Source organism: Pungitius pungitius, chromosome 4 (assembly GCF_949316345.1).
Source record: "Pungitius pungitius chromosome 4, fPunPun2.1, whole genome shotgun sequence".
Lineage (NCBI taxonomy): Eukaryota > Metazoa > Chordata > Actinopteri > Perciformes > Gasterosteidae > Pungitius > Pungitius pungitius.
This window is the reverse complement of record NC_084903.1, coordinates 11386775-11400130: the sequence shown is the minus strand read 5'-3', so window position 1 is coordinate 11400130 and position 13356 is coordinate 11386775. Positions and strand designations below refer to the sequence as shown.

At 42.5% G+C, this 13356-nt stretch overlaps 2 protein-coding genes across 3 annotated transcripts; one reads left to right on the top strand and one right to left on the bottom strand.

Annotated features, from left to right (window-relative positions):
* The first annotated feature begins 102 nt into the window (after positions 1–102).
* eif3jb (eukaryotic translation initiation factor 3, subunit Jb) lies at positions 103–4680 on the top strand. The gene is made up of 8 exons (XM_062561737.1): positions 103–260; positions 408–496; positions 2462–2519; positions 2634–2737; positions 2851–2944; positions 3245–3415; positions 3526–3599; positions 3809–4680. The coding sequence occupies exons 1-8, from the start codon at positions 248–250 to the stop codon at positions 3935–3937; spliced, it is 732 nt and encodes a 243-aa protein (XP_062417721.1). The 5' UTR covers positions 103–247; the 3' UTR covers positions 3938–4680.
* Positions 4649–11566, bottom strand: cilp (cartilage intermediate layer protein, nucleotide pyrophosphohydrolase). 2 transcript variants are annotated; one of them, XM_037489892.2, is made up of 9 exons: positions 11421–11566; positions 10450–10575; positions 10088–10141; positions 9727–9996; positions 9047–9226; positions 8621–8926; positions 8398–8506; positions 7815–7963; positions 4649–7605 (listed from the first exon to the last, which is right to left on the bottom strand). In XM_037489892.2, exons 2-9 carry the CDS (start codon positions 10514–10516, stop codon positions 5246–5248), a joined length of 3495 nt encoding a protein of 1164 aa, XP_037345789.2. In that variant the 5' UTR covers positions 10517–10575; positions 11421–11566; the 3' UTR covers positions 4649–5245. The 2 variants fall into 2 exon arrangements, with proteins under 2 accessions (XP_037345789.2, XP_037345798.2); XM_037489901.2 differs by having other exon boundaries at positions 11398–11559.
* Positions 11567–13356: the final 1790 nt, after the last annotated feature.

The following is a 13356-nucleotide window of genomic DNA, read 5'->3' as shown; positions in this document are numbered from 1 at the left end:
ACGGATGAATTCACTAACCCAGCCCACACCCGTCCATCCTCATTCAAGCGACGTTTTAATGATATAAAAGGAGCCGGGTCGCAACACCGGTGTCACGTTGCCAGTGGTAACATTAGCTCCGGGAAGCCATGTCACAAGATGAGCGCACGGCGTGACGTCCGGAGGGTGGGAGCCGTTTCTCAACGTAGCCAACGGGCTGCATGCAGACTCCACTGCGAGCCTGTCAAACACAACCAACACAGCCAACATGGCGGACTGGGGTGAGAAACTTAGTTAGGAAGGATGGCTGTCTGTAGATCGGCAGCCTGACGCGGACATTGTTGTACGAGGCGAACGGCTTCGTCTCTGTCCGACCGGGTCTTTAGATGTGGATCAGACTGACGGTGTTCATGTTGTCGTTTTTACAGACGCTGAAACCTTCGAGCCGGAGGAGCCGATTAAAAAGGCGGCATCGATGGACAAATGGGAAGGCGAAGACGACGAGGACGATGTTAAGGTACATTTAAACCCTCATAAGCCAGCCTCCGCGTGTCGGGTGACGGGTTAACGGTAATGTTAAGCTAGCGGCGGCTGTGTCCCACGCTTCAGCGACGGTTTCAAGCTGTCAATCCCGACCCCCGTGTTAGCCGTCGGCTAGCACGAAGCTAACTCATGCGGCTCCGTCTGGAAGCCTTAAGTAACCTCGGGAAAGCTAGCTAACGTTAGGCTAGCACTCGTTTTCAACCGGTGTAACGTACCGTTACCGGAGCGAATGATGGCTTGCCAGTTATCGGTTGTTGACTCTAACGAAATCATCTGAACGCTGGTGTAGTTTCCTTCCCTATATACTTACGATCCTCTATAGCTATTAGACAACCGGTCTAAATTTGGACAACGCAGCTTGAATCTTTTTTCGGGCCACTCAAGTTGGCTACCAACCCGCTAACGTTATCTCATGGGTGTGCGACTGGATGTTTCAAACGACAGACCCAAGAGTGGTGTCGAGCGCTTGTGTGATTTTAATAAAGACACTTTTACCATCAATAATCAAAGTTCGTTGCGTTACATGGCTTTGTGATACGGTGTGTCAGAGTTACGCGCGACATGAGGCGGCTTTAGCTTGCTAACCAACTTTAGCCCCATTCAGATTAAATCGTCACACCGGTTGATGACTCGACTGAAGTCATGGAGAGGCCCAACAGGCACCAAACTGGTGCTCAGCCGATACAGTGGTTCAAGTGGTTATTAGCGACATGTTGACATGCTTGCTGTCCAGAAACCTCCTGATGTTGACTTGGGGAACGTGCTGGTACAGGCCTCAATTGTTCAGCTTTGTCGCATATGGTGCCCACAACTATAGACCCTGACTATTCCATGTCCTCCGTAGTACAATCTAGTCTTATTCAGCAAATATGGGCAAATTAGCTGCTCAAAAAAACATTAATGGGAGTGGGTTGTGAGTAGTGTTTCTACAATATACTGTAATACAACATTTTGCGTTTCAAAGTCCATTGAATAATGGGTGTATCTTTTTGAACAGAAGTTGCTTAATTCTTTTGTATTTTTTTTCTTATAAAAAGAATCAAATTAATAAAATATATTTTTCCGTTAAAATTATTATCATTAAACGGTTGCCCATTGGTTATAAATCTTACTATTTCTTTAACAGTTAAGGCAAATGCTAGCATATTGAGAATTGTAGATAATTAAGTGACTTCTAACAAATGTCTCAAAGAAATTAAAGGTTTTTCTCATTCTGCTTTGCTGTCATTATAATAATCTCCAGTGGACGATTCCTGTGCTGTAGTTTATACAGAGCATATTGTGGGGTCGCATGTACGCAGCGACACTCTTTGGGCATAAGTTACTTTGGCGCAGTCTGAACCTGCAGACTCGCCCTTCGAACTGGTGTGAACCAGCCAGACGCAAACTGGTGTGGTTTCTCTTCCTGGGTAAAGCTCATGCTCCAGAATATCTCTCCCGGTGAAATAATCCGCTGTTCGGGTCAGCGAGGATGGTACATACCAAGCTGCACTCCCTGTACTGCCATACCAGTACACACATTGTTACTCCCTTACAATCACAATAAAGATGTACGCAAAGTCTGACAAAGGTATGAACCTGCTTGAGGTACCCAAACTGTGATAAGCATAGTGGCGGAGCGCAAGACACTTGCTTAAAAACCCCAACAATAGCGCTTCAATTTTCTAAAAGATCTCCAAATGTAGTTGGATTTAGAGTTGGTGGTATTTTGAAAGTTCTTTGAGGTCCAAAAGAAAACACTGTCTCTCCTGGTTTCCATACTTTTCTGGTTTTATACCTTCAGTATAGTTTTATTGATTCAGGCCATTAACCTCATCATTATATGCCGCAATCAGCAGGAGCATTTCTTTTTCCATTTTTTACCATTGATTTGGGTTTACTAATTGTCCTCTTGTTTTATGTTTAAAACGTTAACTTTCATGTCTATTTTTTTTCCCAGGACAATTGGGATGATGATGATGAAGAAAAGGAAAAAAAGGCAGAGATGAAGAAAAAGGGTACTGCAATGTTTTTTGCCAGTTTCATAATAATTGATTTTTATTGTTTTATTATTAGACTGCCCTTTTCAAATTGTGCAAATGTAAATGCAATGTCTATTTCCTTATTTAAAGCATTGGAAAAAAAGGTTTCTGAAAAAAAAAAGCTGAGTGAGAAGATCAAAGAGAAAGAGAACCAGTTGAAGATACAACAGGAGCAGAAGAAGAAAGAGTTGGAAGTGAGTTAGCGTTTGTTTTTTTTCCCCCCCATTCATACAGACTTGATAGTTGTATATCATTTACAAACATGTCACTTTTTGTAAAGCCTTAATTTTAACATCTTTTATTAAAGGAAGAACTTGATCCTGAAGAACAACTTGCAGAAAAGTTGAGGGTGAAGAAATTACAGGAAGAGGCTGACTTGGAGCTCGCTAAAGATGCTTTTGGTAAGAAATTATTTTGAAAAAAAAAGTGCGGTAATCTTTGTTACTGGGCAATATGACACGGTTATTTATACACTAACAAAAATATCCCTAACATTTATAAGAATATAAGCGTTGTGACCAAGTTACACACTGATCATGACATTCCACTTGAAAAATCAACTTTCCATATCTAGTAGACAAACTGTAGCGCAGGTTTTTTTACACAGAATACATTTTGACTTGTCACATAAGTAACTGCATTATAGTGAATTAATTATGGCTTCAGCAGACTTTTAACTGTATATTCTATGTATTTTTCAGGTGTTGGCAGCACTTCAATCGCTGTCACAGGAATTGATGCCATGTGTCCATCTTCTAAAGAAGACTTCACAGAGTTTGAAAATTTGCTGAAAGAAAAGATATCCCAGTTTGAAAAATCGGTGCATTATTCAAGTTTCTTGGATTCATTGTTTCGAGAACTCTGTATTTCATGTAAGCAGCATCTTTTACAGCTATTTTTGCTAAACGTGTGTGTATATATAATTTACCTTACATTTCAAAGCCAGCTTAACAAACTACTTTTCTTTTTCTCCCTCTGACAGTGGAAGTAGAGGACTTGAAGAAAGTCAGTAATTCCCTGGCAGCCCTACTTAGTGAAAAACAGAAACAAGAAAAAGTGAGTGCTTATATTCTCATATTTATTCTGCTCTGTGGTTGATGTGCTGAAGGGGGTGCTGTTCACCCACAAAGGTAGACCTGTGTTCACTGTAAAACTTAACTATGCTATGTAGTTTGTTAATTTATTAATGAAATGTTTAATGGCAATTTAAAGTTATCATTGGTTAATTCAATTATAATATGGAATGCTTATTTCCTCCTTTACAGCAAAACAAAGGCAAGAAGAAGAAGAAAGGGGTCGTACCTGGAGGCGGATTGAAAGCACAGTTGAGGGATGACCTTGACTATGCAGAGTTTGATGGTGGCTACGCCCAAGACTATGAGGACTTCATGTGACACTGGCTCCATCACTACTGCCCTTTACTCCTTCTAACCCTCAGAAATGCAGCTGTACCTTTTCATGCTGTCCAGTGGCATCCTGGAAAATCTGAACTATGTGTTTCCTCCTTCATTTTGCTTTAACAACCAGAGGGACTACACCAGGGAGCATCCAGTCTCACCAACTCTTTATGTTAATACAAATGGAATTGCCTTTTCTGTCTCATTCAGCCTCTTCTCACACACATACATTATCTGTTGGGTGACCCAGCTTCAATGGAGAATATGTTGTAATTGCTGTTGGCTAAGTTTTGCGGGCCTCATTTTTTATTAAATGTTGCTTCTTTTGAAACAGCAGATACAGTATTGCAGTTCTAAGTAAAATTACATAGAAAAACAAGGGCCTATGCAAATTTATCCAGAATTTCATAAATATATTATAGCTCTTGCTTACCTGTGGATGGTTATTTTACAGCAAAGTATAGTATCTATAACTTGGGTTGCCAAATTCAGAACAACTATTCATCTTTATTTCTGGAAAGGTTGCATTGTGCGTGATTTGAGACCGACACATCTTCTAAGTACTAGTTGTAATTTTACAGAGAACATGCCATACACTAAGGTTAAAGGGATAGACAAGTAGACTAATAGATGTGACTCGAAAACCTCATAGCATCTCTTGATAGATCTCTGGAATACTCTTGAAAAAATGGAGCTCAACGTAAAAGGTTTATTTCTTTTTTTTTTTTTTTTTTTTTTTTTGTGCTTTAAAAATTAAATTTACTTTCTACTAATGCGGAAAAGGTATGGATCAGGTTAGGTCTGCTTAAACTGGTCTCCCAATCATTGCTTCTGCAGGCTTGTATCAAGTGTGATGAGGAGCAGGGGCTTATGGGCTTCACCCACCATTTCTTCATATGGGCTACAGTAAAGTGAAACATGTATTGCTCCCAGTGTCACTATTACATCGACAAATGGATACAATGTGGAAGAAACCGCATCTGCAGTGTTTTATACGCATCCGATTTAATAAATCACTGGTCAAAAATGTTTCTCTTTACATCAATGAAAGAAACTTGAATGCAATAACACAGCACCCTGATTATTGATTTTGAAGCATGTGTAATAAATACTCTATTTACAATTTCAAGTAAATATTTGCCACAGTTGAAAGTGTAAGGTAAAACAAAACTGCAAGGAATGGGTCTAGCTTTGTTTTATTAAATATACCCTTCATTTGAAAGAACTAAATAAAATGTTTCTATCAAAAATCCCGTACATTCCCGTCATTTCAGGTCTTTGTTACCGAGCAACGATTCTTGTCATTTAGCTTCTGTCCTTTGTGCGACGTCCTGTTGGGTTTCTTGTGCTACGGCGGCTGCTGCTGCGCGGCGCGTTGGCCCGCTGTCTGCGCCGGTTCTGCCTACCTTCTCCTCTCGCCACGCTTGTTACAGTTTGACGCTGATAACTCTGCACCGCCTGGAAGGGATTCTGGCTTTTCGCTTCACGGTCTCCACAGGTGAACGTCAACGCCACGCCCTCATTGCTTTTCATTACGCGAGATGTACCATCGGAACTGCCGTCGAAACAGCGTCCCAGGGCGATCTCTTTGGCTGTGCGGGGATCCTGGTCCGTCACTGTATAAATTCCGTAGTTGTGGCCCAGGGGGTCGAGAGGTGCGAGCATGGTGAACTCGTTGGTGTCATTGTTGACGGCGAGGGGCAGATGGTTGACCAGATACTCCTGAAGGATCGTGTTGACCTGTTCTCTTTTGCAGCTTCCTTGCGGAATCACCTTCACCAGGGTGCGATCCACACGTTCCTGATCATACAACATACCACTGCACTTGAACTCCAGGCACACGGCTGAAACGGTTGCCTGGTCCATGTCGCGGATGCTGCGTGTATCTCGGAGGCCGTACAGCTGGCCTACCGTCTTTGGGTGGGTGCCGCCCATGTTACGGGACCGCACGTTGATCTCATGTGGGCTGTTGAGTTTGACTTTGATGTAACAGGCCCGGTATTCCATGGGCTTTGGCCACCAGGTCAGATAGTCCTCTGTCCAGCTCATGGGGTCGTCTTCATTAAACGGCACTGTGTTGTAATCGTAGCGGTCTCCTTCTACCCTTGAGAAGCGGAAGTGTGGTGCGCTGAATGACGCCTCTTCACACTCCTTCAAGTTTTCAAACGTGTACACTGGTCCGTTGCCTTCTTCCGCTGTGTTGGAACTCGGTTTTGCCACATTGATGCTGAATGCAGTCGCCTTCACTCTAGGGTCTTCGTGATCACTCCGTCTGTAGTTCAGCTTTCCCAGGCGAGGCTGGGGCACTCCAATGAGGCTGGGATTGAGTTTGGGAGCAGAAGCAACGGCCTCCAGCTCCTCTCCTCCAAGGTTGGCCATGACATACGCCGAGTAGGCATCAGCTTTTTGTTCATCGCAAAAAGCAGGAAGACAGGCACCATTGGAGCCAGTTATGACGCTATCGAAACGGCCCCAGGCACGTGGGTTAGAAGAGTAGCCGGCTGTGGGCTCCATGTTTATAAGACTTACCACAACTCCCTCCACCTGCTCACTGGGCATGAAGCGTTCACTGCGGAAGGTCCTGACTTTCACATAACACCTTCGGTTCTCCGGGACGTCCAGGTTAAAAAGGCGCCTCTCTCTGATCTCCATGTTACCAATCAGAAAGGTTCTCTCCTCCCTTTTTCCTCTTCTTTTCTTCTCCACCTGCAGACTTCCTTCCTCCTCCCACAAGCCGCTATCGGGGTTCAGCGACCACAGCTTCATAGTATCAAGGTGCTCCGACATCTTTACTTGGGCAGAATCTAGGAACACCTTCACTTCACCTGCGTTCAGCAGCTCGTTGTTTTCTTCACCCCTAAAGTCAACTGAGAACATTCCGTATGTTCTCAGGGGTAAGGTATCTCCTTCGTCTCCTACATAGTTGAGATCACTTTGAGCTGCCGCAGCTGTGGATACGTCTCTGGGGTCCAGGAACGTTACGCTGGCATTTACATTACCAGTGAAGACTTCTCCCTTTTCTGTATAGAAGGCATATGGAGGAATCTGGATTTGAATCATTGCCTCCTGGCCCTCTACCTCCCCGAGCTCCAGGGTGTTTATTTCTGTTGGGCTGAGGGTCACAGGAAGTTTCTTTCTCAAAAGTTTGATCTCATGGTAAATAGCCCCTCCTTTGGTGTTAAATGGAAGTACCTTTGTGGTGTTGACAAATTTCTGCATGTTATCCACAAAGGTCAGGACTAGCCTCTCTGTGTCCGGAGGAACCTGGATGGAGAATGTACCCTTGTAGCCTGTTCGGCTGATTCGGACCCCGTTCATAAAGACATGGCCAAACCGCATTGGCTCACCATTGTCTGCAGCCACTGCCCTACCGTGCACAATGGCCCTGGTGTCCACACATTTCTGGCAGCCGCACTCAGTCACCACCATGGTGGGCAGTTGGTAGCCCTGGCATGTTAGTTGCCTCTTCTCCATCTTTTTGACACCACAGCAGTATGCCATTTTGTCTTTGCACCTGATGCCATTGTCCAGCTGTCCAGCACATATACCTGAGGGGCACTTGCCCACATCATAGTAAAAGGAGTCTGTGGTGTTTTGGTGACAGTCATGTGGAAGACGGATGAGGTGGGATTCAGGCCTGGGGTTACATGAGTGCTCGTCTTTACCTGTGTGACAGATGAAATGTTGTATTTAGTTGGATCCTAATGCCATCGTTCTAATGTACAATAAAATAGGATTTACATTTACATTACCGTACAGTTTTTGACCGTAATGTAAATGGGAATCCTGTGTACTATATGTTACCCAACACAATGCTTACAAAGTCTATAATTCATATTTCTGTATGTGTCATATAGATTTACTGAAAACACACCTAAAACTTTGAGTGTTGCTGGTTTGGTCTTAATCGCACCAGATGGACCACTTGCTTTGCAATAGTACTCCCCAGTCTGGTCGAGGCGCAGATTTTTTAGGACCATGGTGCTCTCAGACTGCTTCTCCAGGAGACTGTTGTTATGAAACCTGTTGGTTCAGAAGAAAGGGGAAACATTGAGATATTTGATGCATCCATGCAGGGCTGTAGTAGTAAGGTCTAGTACTCATCATGGTTTAGGGCTCATTTATTGAGATCTGCTGAAGTTGTTCTCTGATTGTCTGCATTCAGTGACTAAGAATGTTGTTGGAATTTTCTCACCGACGTGTTTGAAAAAAATAAATAGACCCTGCCTTTTCCATAACAAACCTGTAGAAATCTGTTTCTCAAACTTCATTCTATGCATCATTTAGTTTGATGTTCGAAGACATGAATATTGTTGACATATAAATGATTTCTGTCCATAAGTCCTTAAACACTATGTTGGCATTGAAACAAACACTAACACCTAATATAGTCCTGAGCAGGAGTTGGTCTTAACTTGAACTTTTCTGGTCTATAAATTCACTGTTTAAAGTCCTACCATTGGTACGTGTCTGGTTGTGGTTTTCCCGACACTTTGCAGCAGAAGGCCACGGTGTGTCCTTCCCTCTTGACTTTGCTCTCAGGGCTGCCCAACAAGCGAAGCTTCTCTAAAAAAATCACATTAAGAGGTAAAAATAGCATTAATTGTTGGGGATTCCTAACATGTTTAACAAATCTCAGAATAAACTGCACTGAAATATTTTGGTGGAAATCCGCTGTACCTGTTCTTTTCAGCTGGACACTGAGGACAGAGGTGCGCTCAGCACTGTGGGGCACAACAACACTCTGGGTGGAGTGGCCCTGCAGGTGGACCGACAGGCTAGTGTTGCCATCAGGGCAGATACCAGGGATGCGGAAATGCCCATTGTGGTCGGTAAGCGTAAGGAGCTTGCCAGAGCGAAGGATAGTAGCACCTTGAGCAGTGAGACCCCCCGCACCACGAACAGAACCCAGAAGGATGTGTTCCTCACACATGCATGCGTCACACTCAGCATTTACCTTCCCCATCACACACTGCAGGGAGCAATCTAAAGAGTGAAACATAACAATCTAGCCATTGAATGAATGCTGCGCCTCCCGGATGTGAATATGAATGAATTGCATTTGCAGAAAAAAAGGTCTGTCTGACTAATCTATGGCCAGCTCACCTGTTTTGGGGCACTTGGGTCCCCTGCACGCTACCCCTTCCACTTTAGGTCCACTGCAAGGCACAGAGCGGGACTGGCAGTTTCTGGAGCGCACTTGGACCCCCACCTGACCACAGAGGGCAGGGCATGCGTTCCAGTCTGACCACGGACCCCAGTTATCCTGAAGATTCACACTGTTTTCTGTTGGAAGAGTGCAAATGACCAAGATGCAAAAATACCTTGACAAGAAGGATGATTTCTACCTGTATTACCAGAAGTCAGAAGTTATGAAATAAAACAATCAGAGTAGTGATTTCAAAATGAATGGATCATGAAAGCTGGTGTTACCATAAATTCATCTCATATTTTGCAACATATCAATGTTGCAAAATTTGTTAATGATGTTACAGTGTAAACACGTGGTTTGCTTTTTTTTCTGTCGGATTGCAGATATTTATGTGACAAAGAATGACTGCTTGAGACCAATGCATTGGTTCTTAGGGGGAGGTCAACCTGAGCCTGTCTGCACTCATCACACTGTGTGGATTCTAGATTGGCGGACGAGTGAACTCATTCATCTAGGAGGAAAATATGATTTAGAGTGTTTTGTATGAGTTGCCTAGTTTTTAGATAACAAGTTTCCTGAAAACAAAAATGATACGTTTGAAAAACAGCAAAATGTTCCCTTTTAGATATCGAACCTTTGGGACAGAGGAAACGGACTGCGTAGTTGGAACAGTTGCGTTCGGGATCCTGCTCCTCGTTGAGGCACCAGAAGCCCACGGTTGGGTCCGCATGGACCGTCTCCCCAGTTTCACGGGCTGGCACCCAGTCAGTGGTTCTGGCTTCGATCGCCCTGGGGGTCTCACACACTCGGGCCCGGTAATAGAAGCGAATGGCCTCCAGCTGCTCATAGTCTCCGCGGCCTCCGGGGTGATCGACATTGAACCATGTGGTCCACTCAAAGTTGTCTAGACAGAAAACTTGTTAGGAATGTGACTCAACCAGAAAGAAATGCCTTATCAGAGCTGACATATTTAGTAGATTGGGGATAAAGGTTACCATCAGAGTGGTACACAGGTAGAGATGAATCTCTGGTGTCGCTTCTCCATGACTCTGCAAATCCAAACATGTGACAGATTTATTTTTCTATATCTTGCATTATATTTTGAAGATAAAGGTCAACCAGTCCTTGGATTGACTATAATAATATAGTAGGGATATAATTTATTTTAAAAAAGTGACACACACATTACCACAATAATGTCAAATATTTATCATCCTGCTTCTCTTTATTTTTCCACATCCTGGTTTTTGCTATTCAGCTATTTGTTTGTGTTTTGATGTCTACATTCGTAAGTGCTCCCATCTGCTGTATGCGTTTGTAGGAACGGCTGCTGTGTGATTACTGGTGATTTACCCACCTTGAGCGGTAACAACCATGGCTGTGGTGATTCCCACGGTGAGAAGAAGAAACGGCCTCACTGACATTCTTACACACCGCTGATACGTCTGAACCTTGAACTCGCACCTCTCTCAAGAGAGTTTCACTGGGAGCGGAAAAGAGATTGAGTCCAGTGGCATTGCGTCACTGATGTAACATAACAACAAAACATTTGAATTGAATTGAAGTTGAATGTTGCATTCAAATTGACCCTACTGTACTCAACCGTATATGAGTAAATAAGACAGCATGTAATAAAAAGTGACTTTCATTCATCTAGTTTTACTGTTTAACCTGACAAAAGTGAATGAAACAATAGTTCACATCTTTAACAAAAATGAAATGCCTCTTAAAAGATTCCATCACCTTCGTCTATTTCTATTTTGAAAACAACATGGTAGAATACAACCCCCCCCCCCCCCCCGCCCGACCCTCAGACTACACATCTGTGTTAGCAATCACCATTTGTCACTTAACACTGAAACAACACTGGCTGTATAACACACACAAGGTTTGTACATTTTAAATGAAAAATATGTTAAGAGTAATTCCCTGTCAGAACTCAACATGGAGAACTTATTTGTCCCTTATGCTTTTAATCGAACAAACAGAAAGGACATTGCTGAAATTAGAACTACCAGGATAGTTGCAATGGAAGTAATGGAAGTAAAGTACTACAAAGGCTGTTAGACATTTAAATTAACAATCTGAAATAAAGATCGAATGTATTCCCCATGATTGTTAACATTGCAAAACTACTAAAATGTTAGTCTTCACTTAACTGGAACCACTTTTATCCCAAACGAATTACATTGCATCTGATTACATTTTAAATCATACAAATGAGTTGCATTCTAGATCAAGATATCATCTGCCTTCATGATTTTAAGTGCATAATTAGTAAATTTGTATGGACACATTAACTTACTTAGTATTCTGTTTCTTTCTTACCTTCTTGCTGAGTGCACTGAACTCCTGGCTTATATAGAAACACCCTCCTTCACTCTTTCCCTATTTTTTAACTCTATGTATTTCTCTAACACTCTCTCTCTCTCTCTCTCTCTCTCTCTCTCTCTCTCTCTCTCGCTCCGCTGCTCTTCGCTCTTGTTCAGCTCACTCCTTCACTGTCTGATTTATACCTCTCTGCCAGCAGCCCTCCTCCCTCCCCTTTTCATTGTGTTCCACAGTGTGTTTTGATTACACCGTGATCCTTATAACTAATCGCTGTCATTGAACCGCCTGACGCCTAATGGCTATTAGATAATGCTTTGTATTAAAGAATGACATGCTATTAGGTCTGAGCAATGCCAAGAGTAATACATCATCGTTCATCTGCCCCTGAAAAAAGGTCATGATATAAGTCATAAAAATGCCATGTAGAACAATTAGATGTAGAAAAACTAGGGCTGTCAAATGATTAAAAATTTTAATCAAATTAATCAGAATTTTCAGTGGATTAATCATGATTAATCACACCTGAATCCTAACCATTTTTTCTTTTTGAAATGCATACTAAAGATAAATAACAGGACACAGATACATAATTATCATTATTATCATCATTATTATTTTTTACATAAATACATGTTATTGATATTTGATTTTTTAATTCATTCCAGAAAATAATCAAATCAATGTTATTTGATAAGTTACAGACTGATTTCCCTGCATGGCTCTAGAAGGGTCTCGAGCCTCTGCAGTTTATCCCACTCTGCTGTGAGTTTGTGCTCCTGATGGTTCAGGGCTGCGATGACCAGACATGACCAGACATGTCAACCCTCCCGATGTTTCAAAGCCCCTCCCGAAAATCTCCCGGACCGACCTTTCTCCCGATTTCCACCCGAACAACAATATTGCTGCACCACCCGTCACTGGGCGCGCCGTTTCAGACCGAACAATAATAAAGGTTACACCTTGAAGTCGAGCGCGGCGATTAGAACGACTGGCGCTGCAAAGAAATCCGCTAGCACCCCCATTTCAGTGTGAAATATCCCCATACCTGGGAGGATTTAGATCGCATTGGCTTCTCTTCCTCCGCATGTTTCAGAACAGTATTACGGGTCTCTCCGATGGTCTTTCCTCTATCTCAGCGCTGCTCTTAGCCAAGCTCTGCTGGGCGTAGCTTTTTTTCTCTGTTCTGCTGCGCGAGAACGAGGGGGGGGGGGGCGGGGGTGCGGGTCTCTGGCGCAAACGACTTGCTGAACCTGACGGCCTGACATATGCCTGCAGGTGGCAGTAATGTGTTGTATAGGATGAAGTGCATTCCCTAGAGGAAGAGGCACTTTACTGACCTGAATAATTTGTCACACTGCGCATGCGTGAAATGCGTCAAAAAAATTGACGTAATTAACAACAAACAGCTAATTAACGCCGTTAACGCGCTATTTTTGACAGCCCTAAGAAAAACTGATGTTTTATGAAAACGATTTATTTGTCAATTAATTAAAAAAAGGCATGTATGCTTGAGTACGTCCAATTTCTTTCCAAATTAAATTAAAATAGCTAAACAATTTCTAAATGGTATAGCACATCGAAAAGATGTCTAAAATAGTCATACTAAAATGTATATAAAAAAGTCATAATATTGTGAGTATTGTAGAAGGAAAAAAAAGATATATAAATAAAAGTTTTATAATTGCCAAATATGCCAAGCTCAGAAATGTCAAGGTTTAGAATGTCAAATGACATAAAAGCCATAACAGCATGTCAAAAGCTTATAGTTGAACTCTAATGAATCACCATAATCATAGTATTCTGTTGAAAAAAATCATGTCTCAGTCATTTTGAGATCCGGCAAAGTCGCCAGTATCTGTTTTCTACACTTCATTCATTAGATGATCTCATCGTATCAATTTCCAAGGCAAAGAAGAGCTAACAAGGGACATTA